We start from the raw sequence: 20,772 nt of genomic DNA, 5'->3' as shown, positions 1-20,772 counted from the left end.
AAAAGGGAACTCGATAAATATTGAAGTGGAAAACATTTACAGGCTCTGGGGAAGAGTTGGGGTGTGGGACCAATTGGCTAATTCTTCCAAAGAACTGGCAGGGCTGTGTAGGGCTGAATGGCCTCCTTCCGTGCTATATGATTCTATAAACACAAGATACAGGAACAAGTGGAGCCAGTTAGCCCGCTATCAGTTTGTTCCACCATTCAATAAGATAAAGTAAAGTTTATTAGTCACAAGTAAGGCTAACACTGCATTAACACTGGTTAACTAACAGAAAGCAAAGAGTGGGGGGTAAATGGATGTTTTTCTGGTTGGCGATCAGTGACTAGTGGTGTGCCTCAGGGATCAGTGTTAGGACCGCAATTGTTTACGATTTACATAAATGATTTGGAGTTGGGGACCAAGTGCAGTGTGTCAAAATTCGCAGATGACACTAAGATTGGTGGAAGAGCAAAGTGTGCAGACGATGCTGAAAGTCTGCAAAGGGATATAGACAGTCTAAGTGAGTGGGCGAGGGTCCGGCAGATGGAATACAATGTTGGTAAATGTGAGGTCATCCATTTTGGTAGGAATAACAGCAAAATGGACTATTATTTAAATGGTAAAAAATTGCAGCATGCTGCTGTGCAGAGGGACCTGGGTGTCCTTGTGCAGGAATCTCAAGGAGTTGGTTTGCAGGTGCAGCAGGTAATAAGGAAGGCAAATGGAATTTTGTCCTTCATTGCTGGGGGTATGGAGTTTAAAAACAGCAAGGTTATGTTGCAGCTGAATAAGGTGCTGTGAGGCCAGACCTGGAGTACTGTGTACAGTTTTGGTCTCCTTACTTGAGAAAGGATATACTGGCACTGGAGGGGGTGCAGAGGAGATTCACTCGGTTGATTCCGGAGTTGAGAGGGTTGGCTTATGAGGAGAGACTGAACAGACTGGGGCTATACTCATTGGAATTCAGAAGAATGAGGGGAGATCTTATAGAAACATATAAGATTATGAAGGGAATAGATAAGATAGAAGCAGGGAAGTTATTTCCACTGGCGGGTGAAACTAGAACTAGGGGGCATGGTCTCAAAATAAGGGGAAGCAGATTTAGGACTGAGTTGAGGAGGAACTTCTTCACACAAAGGGTTGTGAATCTGTGGAATTCCCTGCCCAGTGAAGCAGTTGAGGCTACCTCATTGAATGTTTTTAAGGCAAGGATAGATAAATTTTTGAACAGTAAAGGAATTAAGGGTTATGGTGAGCGGGCGGGTAAGTGGAGCTGAGTCCACGAAAAGATCAGCCATGATCTTATTGAATGGTGGAGCAGGCTCGAGGGGCCAGATGGCCTACTCCTGCTCCTAGTTCTTATGTTCTTATGTAATGAAGTTCCTGTGAAATTCCCAGATCATGATCACATGATCTGTGCCTGACCTCCATAAACCCTACTTTGCATCATATCCCTCAATACTTTTGGCTAACAAAAATCAACTGTGTTATTCTCAAATTTAAAATTAACAATTGATTGGGTGTCGATTGCTGTTTGTAGAAGAGAGTTCCAAACTTCTGCAAAGAAAGCGTGTCAAAGTGTTTCCTCATTTCACTCCTGGGAGGTCTGTTCCTGGTTATTAGACTCCAACAAATTGTCCTTAATCTTCGAAATTCCAGGGAATTCAACCAATGTTAGTGTACTCTGTCTTTGTGAGTTAATCCTTGGAATCCAGGTATCATTCCGGTAAATCTATGCCGCACTCTCTCTGAAGCCAATATATCCTTTCTAAGCTGTGGTGCCCAGAACTGAAATCCAGGAGCTTGTTCAGATGATAGGTTGGCCAATTGTTGGAATGTAACCACAGGCTTTGCTTCATTGGAAAATATTCCAAAACTGAAGAAATAACATATGACTAACCAGTCAGCTTAAAAATCACACCGACAGTGGCCAGTAATCACCAGGGAGGATGTTAAATCCAGCCACATCTGACTGGTGTCACTGTGTACGAGGACAGGGGAGAAGCTGAAAATGTTCTACCCTTCTTTCTGTTTAAAGCCCAAAGGCCTGGGTCTTCGAATGGAATAGGATGGAAAGCTACACAAGGAAAGCTTTTAGATGGGAGGCAGTGAGGGAGCAAAGCACTGACAGAAGCAGCCTTGTCTGTACAGTTCTGTGGTTCGGTCAGTAAAGCTCATTCCATTCACTACAAACCAAACAGAACTTGCTCAGGTTTCTTATAACTACACAAAAATGTAAAGAAAACCCCACTGACCCACCAAGCGGATAACACACACCCCTCACTGTCTGTAGTTGCTGCGGAGTCATGTACAAGAAAGGTCAAAGCGTGTGTATGTGTGTGAGTGTATGTATATATAGGTGTACGTGTGTGAGTGTGTGCATGCGTGTGTTTGCAAGTGTATGTGACTATCCCAGCTCAACAATGCAGGTCCTTTGATAGTCTGCGTCCACACTTCATGGTGCCAGTGGAAAAGCTATTTCCATTTGTCAACAGGCTGAGGAACAGGCAGGGCTTCACTGGCTTAATGTGATCTTGCTTCAAGGCGAAGCAGTTGAATTGACAAAGTGGTTAGCACTGCTGCCTCACAGCGCCAGCGACCCGGATTCGATTCCCGGCTCGGGTCACTGTCTGTGTGGAGTCTGCACCTTCTCCCCGTGTCTGCGTGGGTTTCCTCCGGGTGCTCCGGTTTCCTCCCACAGTCCAAAAGACGTGCTGGTTAGGGTGCATTGGCCATGCTAAATTCTCCTTCAGTGTACCCGAACAGGCGCCGGAGTGTGGCGATTTGGGGATTTTCACAGTAACTTCATTGCAGTGTTAATGTAAGCCTACTTGTGACTAATAAATAAACTTTAAACCTTACAAGTAGCACTGCTTCACTCCACCTGTAACCCAGCTGGGAGGGATCCCACTCGGTTAGGAGCTGTGGGGGGGATTCCACTCGGTTAGGAGCTGGGGGGGATCCCACTCGGTTAGGAGCTGGGGGGGATCCCACTCGGTTAGGAGCTGGGGGGGATCCCACTCGGTTAGGAGCTGGGAGGGATCCCACTCAGTTAGGAGCTGGGAGGGATCCCACTCGGTTAGGAGCTGGGGGGGATCCCACTCGGTTAGGAGCTGGGGGGAGATCCCACTCGGTTAGGAGCTGGGGGGGGTCCCACTCGGTTAGGAGCTGGGGGGGATCCCACTCGGTTAGGAGCTGGGAGGGATCCCACTCAGTTAGGAGCTGGGAGGGATCCCACTCGGTTAGGAGCTGGGGGGGATCCCACTTGGTTAGGAGCTGGGGGGAGATCCCACTCGGTTAGGAGCTGGGGGGGGTCCCACTCGGTTAGGAGCTGGGAGGGATCCCACTCGGTTAGGAGCTGGGAGGGATTCCACTCAGTTAGGAGCTGGGAGGGATTCCACTCAGTTAGGAGCTGGGAGGGATTCCACTCGGTTAGGAGCTGGGAGGGATCCCACTCGGTTAGGAGCTGGGGGGGGATTCCACTCGGTTAGGAGCTGGGAGGGATCCCACTCGGTTAGGAGCTGGGGGGGATCCCACTTGGTTAGGAGCTGGGGGGAGATCCCACTCGGTTAGGAGCTGGGGGGGGTCCCACTCGGTTAGGAGCTGGGAGGGATCCCACTCGGTTAGGAGCTGGGAGGGATTCCACTCAGTTAGGAGCTGGGAGGGATTCCACTCAGTTAGGAGCTGGGAGGGATTCCACTCGGTTAGGAGCTGGGAGGGATCCCACTCGGTTAGGAGCTGGGGGGGGATTCCACTCGGTTAGGAGCTGGGAGGGATTCCACTCGGTTAGGAGCTGGGGGGGGATTCCACTCGGTTAGGAGCTGGGGGGGGATTCCACTCGGTTAGGAGCTGGGGGGATTCCACTCGGTTAGGAGCTGGGGGGGGATTCCACTCGGTTAGGAGCTGGGGGGGATTCCACTCGGTTAGGAGCTGGGGGGGATTCCACTCGGTTAGGAGCTGGGAGGGGATTCCACTCAGTTAGGAGCTGGGGGAGATCCCACTCGGTTAGGAGCTGGGGGAGATCCCACTCGGTTAGGAGCTGGGTGGGATCCCACTCGGTTAGGAGCTGGGAGGGATCCCACTCAGTTAGGAGCTGGGAGGGATCCCACTCAGTTAGGAGCTGGGAGGGATCCCACTCGGTTAGGAGCTGGGAGGGATCCCACTCGGTTAGGAGCTGGGGGGAGATCCCACTCGGTTAGGAGCTGGGGGGGATCCCACTCGGTTAGGAGCTGGGGGGGATCCCACTCGGTTAGGAGCTGGGAGGGATCCCACTCGGTTAGGAGCTGGGAGGGATCCCACTCGGTTAGGAGCTGGGGGGGATTCCACTCGGTTAGGAGCTGGGGGGGATTCCACTCGGTTAGGAGCTGGGGGGGGTCCCACTCGGTTAGGAGCTGGGGGGAGATCCCACTCGGTTAGGAACTGGGGGGAGATCCCACTCGGTTAGGAGCTGGGGGGGATCCCACTCGGTTAGGAGCTGGGGGGGATCCCACTCGGTTAGGAGCTGGGGGAAGTCCCACTCAGTTAGGAGCTGGGAGGGATCCCACTCAGTTAGGAGCTGGGGGGGGATTCCACTCGGTTAGGAGCTGGGGGAAGTCCCACTCGGTTAGGAGCTGGGGGGGATCCCACTCGGTTAGGAGCTGGGGGAAGTCCCACTCGGTTAGGAGCTGGGGGAAGTCCCACTCGGTTAGGAGCTGGGGGAGGTCCCACTCGGTTCGGAGCTGGGAGGGATCCCACTCAGTTAGGAGCTGGGGGAAGTCCCACTCAGTTAGGAGCTGGGGGGGATCCCACTCAGTTAGGAGCTGGGGGGGGATTCCACTCGGTTAGGAGCTGGGGGAAGTCCCACTCGGTTAGGAGCTGGGGGGGGATTCCACTCGGTTAGGAGCTGGGGGGGATTCCACTCGGTTAGGAGCTGGGGGAAGTCCCACTCGGTTAGGAGCTGGGGGGGATTCCACTCGGTTAGGAGCTGGGGGAAGTCCCACTCAGTTAGGAGCTGGGGGAGGTCCCACTCCTTTAGGAGCTGGGGGAAGTCCCACTCAGTTAGGAGCTGGGGGAAGTCCCACTCGGTTAGGAGCTGGGGGAAGTCCCACTCGGTTAGGAGCTGGGGGAGGTCCCACTCGGTTCGGAGCTGGGGGAGGTCCCACTCCTTTAGGAGCTGGGGGAAGTCCCACTCAGTTAGGAGCTGGGGGAGGTCCCACTCGGTTCGGAGCTGGGGGAGGTCCCACTCGGTTAGGAGCTGGGGGAAGTCCCACTCGGTTCGGAGCTGGGGGAGGTCCCACTCGGTTAGGAGCTGGGGGAAGTCCCACTCGGTTCGGAGCTGGGGGAGGTCCCACTCGGTTCGGAGCTGGGGGAAGTCCCACTCGGTTAGGAGCTGGGGGAGATCCCACTCAGTTAGGAGCTGGGAGAAGTCCCACTCGGTTAGGAGCTGGGGGGAGATCCCACTCAGTTAGGAGCTGGGGGAGGTCCCACTCCTTTAGGAGCTGGGGGAAGTCCCACTCGGTTAGGAGCTGGGGGAGGTCCCACTCGGTTAGGAGCTGGGGGAGATCCCACTCAGTTAGGAGCTGGGGGAAGTCCCACTCCTTTAGGAGCTGGGGGAAGTCCCACTCGGTTCGGAGCTGGGGGAAGTCCCACTCGGTTAGGAGCTGGGGGAAGTCCCACTCCTTTAGGAGCTGGGGGAAGTCCCACTCGGTTCGGAGCTGGGGGAGGTCCCACTCGGTTAGGAGCTGGGGGAAGTCCCACTCGGTTAGGAGCTGGGGGAGATCCCACTCAGTTAGGAGCTGGGGGAAGTCCCACTCGGTTAGGAGCTGGGGGAGATCCCACTCGGTTAGGAGCTGGGGGAAGTCCCACTCGGTTAGGAGCTGGGGGAGGTCCCACTCGGTTCGGAGCTGGGGGAAGTCCCACTCGGTTAGGAGCTGGGGGAAGTCCCACTCGGTTAGGAGCTGGGAGGGATTCCACTCAGTTAGGAGCTGGGGGAAGTCCCACTCAGTTAGGAGCTGGGGGAGGATTCCACTTGGTTAGAAGCTGGGAGGGGATTCCACTCGTTTAGGAGCTGAGAATACAGCTCTTGGATTTAACACACCCCTCGAACCAATAATCCTAGCTTTCCTGTTTTAAAATGAGACGTGGGACTTGATCCTTTGAATCTGAACATCGCCAAGCGTAAAATACACCAACGCTCGCAAGCAATAAATGCACCCTTACCTCTCAATCTGTACCATGTGGCTGTAAGATGCATTCCAGGTATTGTACCCCAGTGAGAGTCAGTGTGTGTGGATCCCGTACCCCAGTGAGAGTCAGTGTGTGTGGAACCCGTACCCCAGTGAGAGTCAGTGTGTGTGGGACCCATACCCCAGTGAGAGTCAGTGTGTGTGAAACCCGTACCCCAGTGAGAGTCAGTGTGTGTGGGACCCATACCCCAGTGAGAGTCAGTGTGTGTGGGACCCGTACCCCAGTGAGAGTCAGTGTGTGTGGGACTCGTACCCCAGTGAGAGTCAGTGTGTGTGGAACACGTACCCCAGTGAGAGTCAGTGTGTGTGGAACCCGTACCCCAGTGAGAGTCAGTGTGTGTGGAACTGTACCCCAGTGAGAGTCAGTGTGTGTGGATCCCGTACCCCAGTGAGGATCAGTGTGTGTGGAACTGTACCCCAGTGAGAGTCAGTGTGTGTGTGGAACTGTACCCCAGTGACAGTCAATGAGTGTGGAACCCGTACCCCAGTGAGAGTCAGTGTGTGTGGAACCCGTACCCCAGTGAGAGTCAGTGTGTGTGGAACCCGTACCCCAGTGAGAGTCAGTGTGTGTGGAACTGTACCCCAGTGAGAGTCAGTGTGTGTGGATCCCGTACCCCAGTGAGGATCAGTGTGTGTGGAACTGTACCCCAGTGAGAGTCATTGTGTGTGGAACCCATACCCCAGAGAGAGTCAGTGTGTGTGGAACTGTACCTCAGTGAGAGTCAGTGTGTGTGGAACTGTACCCCAGTGAGAGTCAGTGTGTGTGGAACCCATACCCCAGAGAGAGTCAGTGTGTGTGGAACTGTACCCCAGTGAGAGTCAGTGTGTGTGGAACTGTACCCCAGTGAGAGTCAGTGTGTGTGGAACTGTACCCCAGTGAGAGTCAGTGTGTGTGTGGAACCCGTACCCCAGTGAGAGTCAGTGTGTGTGTGGAACCCATACCCCAGAGAGAGTCAGTGTGTGTGGAACTGTACCCCAGTGAGAGTCAGTGTGTGTGTGGAACCCATACCCCAGAGAGAGTCAGTGTGTGTGGAACTGTACCCCAGTGAGAGTCAGTGTGTGTGGAACTGTACCCCAGTGAGAGTCAGTGTGTGTGTGGAACCCGTACCCCAGTGAGAGTCAGTGTGTGTGGAACCCGTACCCCAGTGAGAGTCAGTGTGTGTGGAACCCGTACCCCAGTGAGAGTCAGTGTGTGTGGAACCCGTACCCCAGTGAGAGTCAGTGTGTGTGGGACCCGTACCCCAGTGAGTCAGTGTGTGTGGGACCCGTACCCCAGTGAGTCAGTGTGTGTGGGACCCGTACCCCAGTGAGAGTCAGTGTGTGTGTGGAACCCGTACCCCAGTGAGTCAGTGTGTGTGGGACCCGTACCCCAGTGAGAGTCAGTGTGTGTGTGGAACCCGTACCCCAGTGAGAGTCAGTGTCTAATTGCCAAATGAAAAGATGGGGAACATATTTCTGCAGACTGGATCTGTGAGTTATTTGCATTTCCTCCTTGCTTGCTGCTGACAAACAAGTTTACGTCAGTGGGATATCTTTGTGTTCGATTCTCATATTGGGGCAGAAACTACCCTCAGTTCATATAACAGCAGTGTTTCCCACAGACGCCACAGGACTTGCTCTCCGTGCCAGGATCCGAGCTGGTTCAGCTCTGTTCATTCTAATCCTCTAATTCCCATGATCTCCCCTGGCTGCACCTCCCCCAGCCCCCACACCCCCGCATTCCTCCATGGTTCAGAGCACAGCTCCTCTCTCTGCTATGACCCTGAGCTCCTTGAAACACAACACTCAGAGGAGCCTCGTCAGAGGCAGGGTGAGTAGACCACACACATACCCACCCACCCACACGCACACCCACACAGACGCACACACACACACTCACATGCACACACAGTAGCGCATACACATACATACACAGTAAAACACACACACACAGTAACACACACACAATATTCACATGCATCACACGCATGGACAAACAACCACACACACAATTACTCGCACTTGCACACTGACAGTTATTCACACTCGTACTCACACACTCACTCAATCATGCACACACTTCACACCTGGGCGTGCACACACAATTATTCACTTACACACTCACACAATTACTGAATCACAGGATTGGGACAGCACAGAAAGAGGCCATTCAGCCCATCATGTCAGTACTGGTTCTCCAAATGAACAATTTCTTAATGTCACTCACGAACACAATTACTCCCACCCTGGGCCATCAACCCGGGGCAGGGTCACTCTGTCAGAAAGCCTGGCACTGACCTTGGTGAGGTAATAGACTGACTGCTGAAAGGTGAACATGATAACCTCCTCCAGCACTGTCATCGCCTCCTCACTGGCCGCCCTGGTGGATGAAAACTGATCGTTGTGGCAACCTGTGGCGATAGGATAAACAGGAGGTTAGGGGTCAAATCTAAACATCAATCATTTTTATAGCAATGCCGGCCCACCCATAATCACATGACCAAATAGTAACTCCCATCAAAATTGTGTGTGTATGTAAGTGTGTATATGTGCGTGCATGCATGCATGGTGTGTGTGTGTGGGGGCGTAATGTGTGTGTGTAATGTGTGTGTGGGTGTGTAGTGTGTGTGTGGGCGTGTAATGAGTGTATGGGTGTGTAATGTGTAATGTATTTGTGTGGGTGCGTGATGTATGTGTGGGCATGTAATGAGTGTGTGTGGGTGTGTAATTTGCGTGTGGGTGTGTAATGGATGTGTGTGTGGGTGTGTAATATGTGTGTGGGTGGGTGTTTAATGTGTGTGAAGGGGCATGTGTACTGTGTGTGGGCACGTAATGAGTGTGTGTGTGGATGTGTAACGTGTGTGGGTGTGTAATGTGTGTGTGTAATATGTGTGTTGGTGTGTGTGTAATGTGTGTGTGACAGCACCCCTGATGGCCTGGCTCGTATTTTACCATTTTGCCCCCTTGTTTTGGACTTCCCCCACCAGAGGGAACAGATTCTCCCTATGTGAAATGTGAGAATGTGGATGTGCATATGTGACCCTGTTTGTGTGAGACCCTGTGTGCACGCGTGTGAGACCCTGTGTGCATGCGTGTGAGAGCCTGTGTGCATGCGTGTGATGCTGTGTGTGTGAGACCCTGTGTGCACGGGTGTGACACTGTGTGTGAGACCCTGTGTGCATGTGTGTGAGAGACCCTGTGTGCATGCGTGTGAGACCCTGTGTGCACGCGTGTGAGACCCTGTGTGCATGTGTGTGATGCTGTGTGTGTGAGACCCTGTGTGCATGTGTGTGACACTGTGTGTGAGACCCTGTGTGCATGTGTGTGAGAGACCCTGTGTGCATGTGTGTGAGACCCGTGTGCATGCGTGTGAGACCCTGTGTGCATGCGTGTGATGCTGTGTGTGTGAGACCCTGTGTGCATGTGTGTGACGCTGTGTGTGAGATCCTGTGTGCATGTGTGTGACGCTGTGTGTGAGACCCTGTGTGCATGTGTGTGACGCTGTGTGTGAGACCCTGTGTGCATGTGTGTGACGCTGTGTGTGAGGCCCCGTGTGCATGTGTGTGACGCTGTGTGTGAGACCCCGTGTGCATGTGTGTGACCCTGTGTGTGTGAGACCCTGTGTGCATGTGTGTGATGCTGTGTGTGAGACCCCGTGTGCATGTGTGTGACGCTGTGTGTGAGACCCCGTGTGCATGTGTGTGACCCTGTGTGCGTGAGACCCTGTGTGCATGTGTGTGACGCTGTGTGTGAGACCCTGTGTGCATGTGTGTGACGCTGTGTGTGAGACCCTGTGTGCATGTGTGTGACGCTGTGTGTGAGACCCCGTGTGCATGTGTGTGACGCTGTGTGTGAGACCCCGTGTGCATGTGTGTGACCCTGTGTGTGTGAGACCCTGTGTGCATGTGTGTGACGCTGTGTGTGAGACCCTGTGTGCATGTGTGTGACGCTGTGTGTGAGACCCCGTGTGCATGTGTGTGACCCTGTGTGTGTGAGACCGTGTGCATGCATGTGACCCTGTGTGTGTGAGACCGTGTGCATGTGTGTGACCCTGTGCCTGAATCACAGAATTGTTCAAGTGCAGAAAGAGGCCATTTGGCCTGTCATGTCTGCACCAGCTCTCCAAACGAGCATTAAGACTTAGTGCCGTTCCCCTGCCTTTTCCCCAGACCGCTGCACATTGTTTCTATTCAAATAATCATCTAATGCCCTCCTGAAAGCCTCGATTGAACCTGCCTCCCCCACACTCCCAGGCAGAGCATTCCAGACCCCAAAACACCGTGTGAAAAGATTTCCTTTTCGCATCAGCTTCCATTCCAGTCTATCCAGCCCAGCTCCGTTCTTGCCCCATTGAAGTCGGCTTTCCCCCAGTTCTCACTCTGGATCCTATTGTCATTTTCTTTCATCATCCTAAACCTTACAATACAATGATCACTGTCTCCGAAATGTTCCTCACTGACACCTGATCTACTTGGCCCAAGAACCAGGTCCAACCGTGCATCCTTTCTTGTTGGACTGGTCACACACTGCTGTAGGAAATTGTACTGAACACAATCCAGGAAGTTTTGCCTCTCTCCATCCTTTACACTCCCATTATCCCAGTCTACATTCGGGTAATTAAAGTTCACCATTATAACTACTCTATCATGTTTGTATCTCTCGATAATTGCCCTGCAGGTTTGATCTTCGATATCTTCTCACGGGTTAGCAATCTATAGTCTACACTGAGCAATGTGGTTGCTTCCTTTCTGTTCCTTGCTCTCGCCACATAGAATCTCTCCTTGAATCCTCTGGGACATTGTCTATCTCCAGCACTGCAGGTGTGTGAACTGTGGATAATTCTGCGTGCACTCACCAGACTGATCCATGTGCTGCTCCCATGTTAACAGTTTGGGAACCTCCTGTTGAATGAAGTGCAGCAGTTCAATGGAATTGGACATCCAGTAGATGAGAGGCTGCAGACCTGGTATCAGATCCGGCATTTTGATGACAGGGACTTCCTCGCTGTTCTCATTGACACTGTTGTAGGAAACACCAAATGATTGAGGGAAGAACACAACGCAGAAAAACCAGAGACAAAACAAGGAAATTACCCGAATGCAGAGAGAAATTGAACCATGGAATGATGCAGCACAAGGAGGCCACTCAGCCCATTGTTCCTGTGCTAGCATTTAGGTAGAACTATCCAATTAATCCCAATTAGTCCCATTACTCTGATCTTTGTCCATAACCTGGCATCTTCTCCCTCTTCTAGAATTTACCTAGTTCTCATTTTAATAATTATTGAGTCTGTTTCCACTGTCCTCCCAGAAAGCTGTGTATCCAGCTCACAGCAACACGCTGCATCAGTGTACCCCGCTCACAACACGCTGCATCAGTGTATCCCACTCACAACAACACGCTGCATCAGTGTATCCTTCTCACAACAACACGCTGCATCAGTGTACCCCGCTCACAACACGCTGCATCAGTGTATCCCACTCACAACAACACGCTGCATCAGTGTAACCCTCTCACAACAACACGCTGCATCAGTGTATCCCACTCACAACAACACGCTGCATCAGTGTATCCCACTCACAACAACACGCTGCATCAGTGTACCCCGCTCACAACAACACGCTGCATCAGTGTACCCAGCTCACAGCAACACGCTGCATCAGTGTATCCAGCTCACAACAACACGCTGCATCAGTGTATCCCACTCACAACAACACGCTGCATCAGTGTACCCAGCTCACAGCAACACGCTGCATCAGTGTATCCAGCTCACAGCAACACGCTGCATCAGTGTATCTAGCTCACAACAACACGCTGCATCAGTGTACTCCGCTCACAACAACACACTGCATCAGTGTATCCAGCTCACAGCAACACGCTGCATCAGTGTATCCAGCTCACAACAACACGCTGCATCAGTGTACCCCGTTAACAACAACACACTGCATCAGTGTATTCAGCTCACAACAACACGCTGCATCAGTGTATCCAGCGCACAGCAACACGCTGCATCAGTGTATCTAGCTCACAACAACACGCTGCATCAGTGTATCCCGCTCACAGCAACACGCTGCATCTGTGTATCCAGCTCACAACAACACGCTGCATCAGTGTATCCAGCTCACAGCAACACGCTGCATCAGTGTCTCCAGCTCACAACAACACGCTGCATCAGTGTATCCAGCTCACAGCAACACGCTGCATCAGTGTATCCCGCTCACAGCAACACGCTGCATCAGTGTATCCACCTCACAACAACACGCTGCATCAGTGTATCCCTCTCACAACAACACGCTGCATCAGTGTATCTAGCTCACAACAACACGCTGCATCAGTGTACCCTGCTCACAGCAACACGCTGCATCAGTGTACCCTGCTAACAACAACACACTGCATCAGTGTATCCCGCTCACAGCAACACGCTGCATCAGTGTATCCAGCTCACAACAACACGCTGCATCAGTGTATCCAGCTCACAACAACGCGCTGCATCAGTGTATCCCACTCACAACAACACGCTGCATCAGTGTATCCCACTCACAGCAACACGCTGCATCAGTGTACCCCGCTCACAGCAACACACTGCATCAGTGTACCCAGCCCACAACAACACACTGCATCAGTGTATCCAGCTCACAACAACACGCAGCATCAGTGTATCCCGCTCACAGCAACACGCTGCATCAGTGTATCCAGCTCACAACAACACGCTGCATCAGTGTATCCAGCTCACAACAACACCCTGCATCAGTGTATCCCACTCACAACAACACGCTGCATCAGTGTACCCCGCTCACAACAACACGCTGCATCAGTGTATCCCACTCACAACAACACGCTGCATCAGTGTATCCCGCTCACAGCAACACGCTGCATCAGTGTATCCAGCTCACAACAACACGCTGCATCAGTGTACCCCGCTCACGGCAACACTCTGCATCAGTGTATCCCGCTCACAACAACAGCCTGCAACAGTGTATCCAGCTCACAACAACACCCTGCAACAGTGTATCCAGCTCACAACAACACGCTGCATCAGTGTATCCAGCTCACAACAACACCCTGCAACAGTGTATCCAGCTCACAACAACACACTGCATCAGTGTATCCAGCTCACAACAACACGCTGCATCAGTGTATCCCGCTCACAGCAACACGCTGCATCAGTGTATCCCGCTCACAGCAACACGCTGCATCAGTGTACCCCACTCACAACAACACGCTGCATCAGTGTATCCCGCTCACAGCAACACGCTGCATCAGTGTACCCCGCTCACAACAACACGCTGCATCTGTGTATCCCACTCACAACAACACGCTGCATCAGTGTATCCCGCTCACAACAACACGCTGCATCAGTGTATCCAGCTCACAGCAACACGCTGCATCAGTGTATCCAGCTCACAGCAACACGCTGCATCAGTGTATCCCGCTCACAGCAACACGCTGCATCTGTGTATCCCACTCACAACAACACGCTGCATCAGTGTACCCCGCTCACAGCAACACGCTGCATCAGTGTATCCAGCTCACAACAACACGCTGCATCAGTGTACCCAGCCCACAACAACACGCTACATCAGTGTATCCCGCTCACAGCAACACGCTGCATCGGTGTATCCCACTCACAACAACACGCTGCATCAGTGTACCCTGCTCACAGCAACACGCTGCATCAGTGTACCCCGCTCACAGCAACACGCTGCATCAGTGTATCCAGCTCACAACAACACGCTGCATCAGTGTATCCAGCTCACAACAACACGCTGCATCAGTGTATCCAGCTCACAACAACACCCTGCATCAGTGTATCCAGCTCACAACAACACGCTGCATCAGTGTATCCAGCTCACAACAACACGCTGCATCAGTGTACCCTGCTCACAACAACACGCTGCATCAGTGTATCCAGCTCACAACAACACGCTGCATCAGTGTACACCGCTCACAGCAACACGCTGCATCAGTGTACCCCGCTCACAGCAACACGCTGCATCAGTCTATCCCACTCACAGCAACACGCTGCATCAGTGTACCCTGCTCACAGCAACACGCTGCATCAGTGTATCCAGCTCACAGCAACACGCTGCATCAGTGTACCCCGCTCACAGCAACACGCTGCATCAGTGTACCCCGCTCACAGCAACACGCTGCATCAGTGTATCCAGCTCACAGCAACACGCTGCATCAGTGTACCCCGCTCACAGCAACACGCTGCATCAGTGTATCCAGCTCACAACAACACGCTGCATCAGTGTATCCAGCTCACAACAACACGCTGCATCAGTGTACCCCGCTCACAGCAACACGCTGCATCAGTGTACCCCGCTCACAACAACACGCTGCATCAGTGTACCCCACTCACAACAACACGCTGCATCAGTGTACCCCGCTCACAACAACACACTGCATCAGTGTATCCAGCTCACAACAACACGCTGCATCAGTGTACCCCGCTCACAACAACACGCTGCATCAGTGTACCCCGCTCACAACAACACGCTGCATCAGTGTACCCCACTCACAACAACACGCTGCATCAGTGTACCCCGCTCACAACAACACACTGCATCAGTGTATCCAGCTCACAACAACACGCTGCATCAGTGTATCCAGCTCACAACAACACGCTGCATCAGTGTATCCAGCTCACAACAACACGCTGCATCTGTGTATCCCGCTCACAACAACACGCTGTATCAGTGTATTCCGCTCACAACAACACGCTGCATCAGTGTATCCCGCTCACAACAACACGCTGCATCAGTGTACCCCGCTCACAACAACACGCTGCATCAGTGTATCCAGCTCACAACAACACGCTGCATCAGTGTATCCCGCTCACAACAACACGCAGCATTAGTGTATCCCGCTCACAACAACACGCTGCATCAGTGTATCCCGCTCACAACAACACGCTGCATCAGTGTATCCAGCTCACAACAACACGCTGCATCAGTGTACCCCGCTCACAACACGCTGCATCAGTGTATCCCACTCACAACAACACGCTGCATCAGTGTATCCCTCTCACAACAACATGCTGCATCAGTGTACCCCGCTCACAACACGCTGCATCAGTGTATCCCACTCACAACAACACGCTGCATCAGTGTATCCCTCTCACAACAACACGCTGCATCAGTGTATCCCACTCACAACAACACGCTGCATCAGTGTATCCCACTCACAACAACACGCTGCATCAGTGTATCTAGCTCACAACAACACGCTGCATCAGTGTACCCCGCTCACAACAACACGCTGCATCAGTGTACCCAGCTCACAGCAACACGCTGCATCAGTGTCTCCAGCTCACAACAACACGCTGCATCAGTGTATCCCACTCACAACAACACGCTGCATCAGTGTACCCAGCTCACAGCAACACGCTGCATCAGTGTATCCAGCTCACAGCAACACGCTGCATCAGTGTATCCAGCTCACAACAACACGCTGCATCAGTGTACCCCGCTAACAACAACACACTGCATCAGTGTATCCAGCTCACAACAACACGCTGCATCAGTGTATCCAGCTCACAGCAACACGCTGCATCAGTGTATCTAGCTCACAACAACACGCTGCATCAGTGTATCCCGCTCACAGCAACACGCTGCATCAGTGTACCCCGCTAACAACAACACAATGCATCAGTGTACCCCGCTCACAGCAACACGCTGCATCAGTGTACCCCGCTAACAACAACACACTGCATCAGTGTATCCCGCTCACAGCAACACGCTGCATCAGTGTATCCAGCTCACAACAACACGCTGCATCAGTGTATCCAGCTCACAACAACACGCTGCATCAGTGTATCCCACTCACAACAACACGCTGCATCAGTGTATCCCACTCACAGCAACACGCAGCATTAGTGTATCCCGCTCACAACAACACGCTGCATCAGTGTATCCCGCTCACAACAACACGCTGCATCAGTGTATCCAGCTCACAACAACACGCTGCATCAGTGTACCCCGCTCACAACACGCTGCATCAGTGTATCCCACTCACAACAACACGCTGCATCAGTGTATCCCTCTCACAACAACATGCTGCATCAGTGTACCCCGCTCACAACACGCTGCATCAGTGTATCCCACTCACAACAACACGCTGCATCAGTGTATCCCACTCACAACAACACGCTGCATCAGTGTATCCCACTCACAACAACACGCTGCATCAGTGTATCTAGCTCACAACAACACGCTGCATCAGTGTACCCCGCTCACAACAACACGCTGCATCAGTGTACCCAGCTCACAGCAACACGCTGCATCAGTGTCTCCAGCTCACAACAACACGCTGCATCAGTGTATCCCACTCACAACAACACGCTGCATCAGTGTACCCAGCTCACAGCAACACGCTGCATCAGTGTATCCAGCTCACAGCAACACGCTGCATCAGTGTATCCAGCTCACAACAACACGCTGCATCAGTGTACCCCGCTAACAACAACACACTGCATCAGTGTATCCAGCTCACAACAACACGCTGCATCAGTGTATCCAGCTCACAGCAACACGCTGCATCAGTGTATCTAGCTCACAACAACACGCTGCATCAGTGTATCCCGCTCACAGCAACACGCTGCATCAGTGTACCCCGCTAACAACAACACAATGCATCAGTGTACCCCGCTCACAGCAACACGCTGCATCAGTGTACCCCGCTAACAACAACACACTGCATCAGTGTATCCCGCTCACAGCAACACGCTGCATCAGTGTATCCAGCTCACAACAACACGCTGCATCAGTGTATCCAGCTCACAACAACACGCTGCATCAGTGTATCCCACTCACAACAACACGCTGCATCAGTGTATCCCACTCACAGCAACACGCTGCATCAGTGTACCCCGCTCACAGCAACACACTGCATCAGTGTACCCAGCCCACAACAACACGCTGCATCAGTGTATCCAGCTCACAACAACACGCTGCATCAGTGTATCCCGCTCACAGCAACACGCTGCATCAGTGTATCCAGCTCACAACAACACGCTGCATCAGTGTATCCAGCTCACAACAACACCCTGCATCAGTGTATCCCACTCACAACAACACGCTGCATCAGTGTACCCCGCTCACAACAACACGCTGCATCAGTGTATCCCGCTCACAGCAACACGCTGCATCAGTGTATCCAGCTCACAACAACACGCTGCATCAGTGTACCCCGCTGACAGCAACACGTTGCATCAGTGTATCCCGCTCACAACAACACCCTGCAACAGTGTATCCAGCTCACAACAACACCCTGCAACAGTGTATCCCGCTCACAGCAACACCCTGCAACAGTGTACCCAGCCCACAACAACACGCTGCATCAGTGTATCCAGCTCACAACAACACGCTGCATCAGTGTATCCCGCTCACAGCAACACGCTGCATCAGTGTATCCAGCTCACAACAACACCCTGCAACAGTGTATCCAGCTCACAACAACACGCTGCATCAGTGTATCCAGCTCACAACAACACGCTGCATCAGTGTATCCCGCTCACAGCAACACGCTGCATCAGTGTACCCCACTCACAACAACACGCTGCATCAGTGTATCCCGCTCACAGCAACACGCTGCATCAGTGTATCCCGCTCACAACAACACGCTGCATCAGTGTACCCCGCTCACAACAACACGCTGCATCTGTGTATCCCACTCACTGCAACACGCTGCATCAGTGTACCCCGCTCACAACAACACGCTGCATCAGTGTATCCAGCTAACAACAACACGCTGCATCAGTGTATCCAGCTCACAACACGCTGCATCAGTGTACCCTGCTCACAACACGCTGCATCAGTGTATCCCGCTCACAGCAACACGCTGCATCAGTGTATCCACCTCACAACAACACGCTGCATCAGTGTATCCAGCTCACAACAACACGCTGCATCAGTGTATCTAGCTCACAACAACACGCTGCATCAGTGTACCCTGCTCACAGCAACACGCTGCATCAGTGTACCCCGCTAACAACAACACACTGCATCAGTGTATCCCGCTCACAGCAACACGCTGCATCAGTGTATCCAGCTCACAACAACACGCTGCATCAGTGTATCCAGCTCACAACAACGCGCTGCATCAGTGTATCCCACTCACAACAACACGCTGCATCAGTGTATCCCACTCACAGCAACACGCTGCATCAGTGTACCCCGCTCACAGCAACACACTGCATCAGTGTACCCAGCCCACAACAACACACTGCATCAGTGTATCCAGCTCACAACAACACGCAGCATCAGTGTATCCCGCTCACAGCAACACGCTGCATCAGTGTATCCAGCTCACAACAACACGCTGCATCAGTGTATCCAGCTCACAACAACACCCTGCATCAGTGTATCCCACTCACAACAACACGCTGCATCAGTGTACCCCGCCCACAACAACACGCTGCATCAGTGTATCCCACTCACAACAACACGCTGCATCAGTGTATCCCGCTCACAGCAACACGCTGCATCAGTGTATCCAGCTCACAACAACACGCTGCATCAGTGTACCCCGCTCACGGCAACACTCTGCATCAGTGTATCCCGCTCACAACAACAGCCTGCAACAGTGTATCCAGCTCACAACAACACCCTGCAACAGTGTATCCAGCTCACAACAACACGCTGCATCAGTGTATCCAGCTCACAACAACACCCTGCAACAGTGTATCCAGCTCACAACAACACACTGCATCAGTGTATCCAGCTCACAACAACACGCTGCATCAGTGTATCCCGCTCACAGCAACACGCTGCATCAGTGTATCCCGCTCACAGCAACACGCTGCATCAGTGTACCCCACTCACAACAACACGCTGCATCAGTGTATCCCGCTCACAGCAACACGCTGCATCAGTGTACCCCGCTCACAACAACACGCTGCATCTGTGTATCCCACTCACAACAACACGCTGCATCAGTGTATCCCGCTCACAACAACACGCTGCATCAGTGTATCCAGCTCACAGCAACACGCTGCATCAGTGTATCCAGCTCACAGCAACACGCTGCATCAGTGTATCCCGCTCACAGCAACACGCTGCATCTGTGTATCCCACTCACAACAACACGCTGCATCAGTGTACCCCGCTCACAGCAACACGCTGCATCAGTGTATCCAGCTCACAACAACACGCTGCATCAGTGTACCCAGCCCACAACAACACGCTACATCAGTGTATCCCGCTCACAGCAACACGCTGCATCGGTGTATCCCACTCACAACAACACGCTGCATCGGTGTATCCCGCTCACAACAACACGCTGCATCAGTGTATCCCACTCACAGCAACACGCTGCATCAGTGTACCCTGCTCACAGCAACACGCTGCATCAGTGTACCCCGCTCACAGCAACACGCTGCATCGGTGTATCCAGCTCACAACAACACGCTGCATCAGTGTATCCAGCTCACAACAACACGCTGCATCAGTGTATCCAGCTCACAACAACACCCTGCATCAGTGTATCCAGCTCACAACAACACGCTGCATCAGTGTATCCAGCTCACAACAACACGCTGCATCAGTGTACCCTGCTCACAACAACACGCTGCATCAGTGTATCCAGCTCACAACAACACGCTGCATCAGTGTACACCGCTCACAGCAACACGCTGCATCAGTGTACCCCGCTCACAGCAACACGCTGCATCAGTCTATCCCACTCACAGCAACACGCTGCATCAGTGTACCCTGCTCACAGCAACACGCTGCATCAGTGTATCCAGCTCACAGCAACACGCTGCATCAGTGTACCCCGCTCACAGCAACACGCTGCATCAGTGTACCCCGCTCACAGCAACACGCTGCATCAGTGTATCCAGCTCACAGCAACACGCTGCATCAGTGTACCCCGCTCACAGCAACACGCTGCATCAGTGTATCCAGCTCACAACAACACGCTGCATCAGTGTATCCAGCTCACAACAACACGCTGCATCAGTGTACCCCGCTCACAGCAACAGGCTGCATCAGTGTACCCCGCTCACAACAACACGCTGCATCAGTGTACCCCGCTCACAACAACACGCTGCATCAGTGTACCCCACTCACAACAACACGCTGCATCAGTGTACCCCGCTCACAACAACACACTGCATCAGTGTATCCAGCTCACAACAACACGCTGCATCAGTGTATCCAGCTCACAACAACACGCTGCATCAGTGTATCCAGCTCACAACAACACGCTGCATCTGTGTATCCCGCTCACAACAACACGCTGTATCAGTGTATTCCGCTCACAACAACACGCTGCATCAGTGTATCCCGCTCCCAACAACACGCTGCATCAGTGTACCCCGCTCACAACAACACGCTGCATCAGTGTATCCAGCTCACAACAACACGCTGCATCAGTGTATCCCGCTCACAACAACACGCAGCATTAGTGTATCCCGCTCACAACAACACGCTGCATCAGTGTATCCCGCTCACAACAACACGCTGCATCAGTGTATCCAGCTCACAACAACACGCTGCATCAGTGTACCCCGCTCACAACACGCTGCATCAGTGTATCCCGCTCACAACAACACGCTGCATCAGTGTATCCAGCTCAC

General features: G+C 52.7%; 1 protein-coding gene across 1 annotated transcript in view; it reads right to left on the bottom strand.

Moving 5' to 3' along the window:
- LOC144488651 (ras-interacting protein 1-like) overlaps positions 1–20,772 on the bottom strand; it is a gene marked incomplete at both ends in the record, with an annotated part of 75,686 nt that overhangs the window by 30,135 nt on the left and 24,779 nt on the right. Inside the window, 2 exons of the mRNA XM_078206722.1 lie at positions 8,487–8,599; positions 11,044–11,207. Coding sequence (XP_078062848.1) covers positions 8,487–8,599; positions 11,044–11,207 — 277 coding nt within the window. The remainder of the gene's footprint in view (positions 1–8,486; positions 8,600–11,043; positions 11,208–20,772) is intronic.

This window comes from Mustelus asterias, unplaced genomic scaffold (assembly GCF_964213995.1).
Source record: "Mustelus asterias unplaced genomic scaffold, sMusAst1.hap1.1 HAP1_SCAFFOLD_1740, whole genome shotgun sequence".
NCBI lineage: Eukaryota > Metazoa > Chordata > Chondrichthyes > Carcharhiniformes > Triakidae > Mustelus > Mustelus asterias.
The sequence above is the reverse complement of the archived record's forward strand: the minus strand, read 5'-3'. Positions and strand labels throughout refer to the sequence as shown.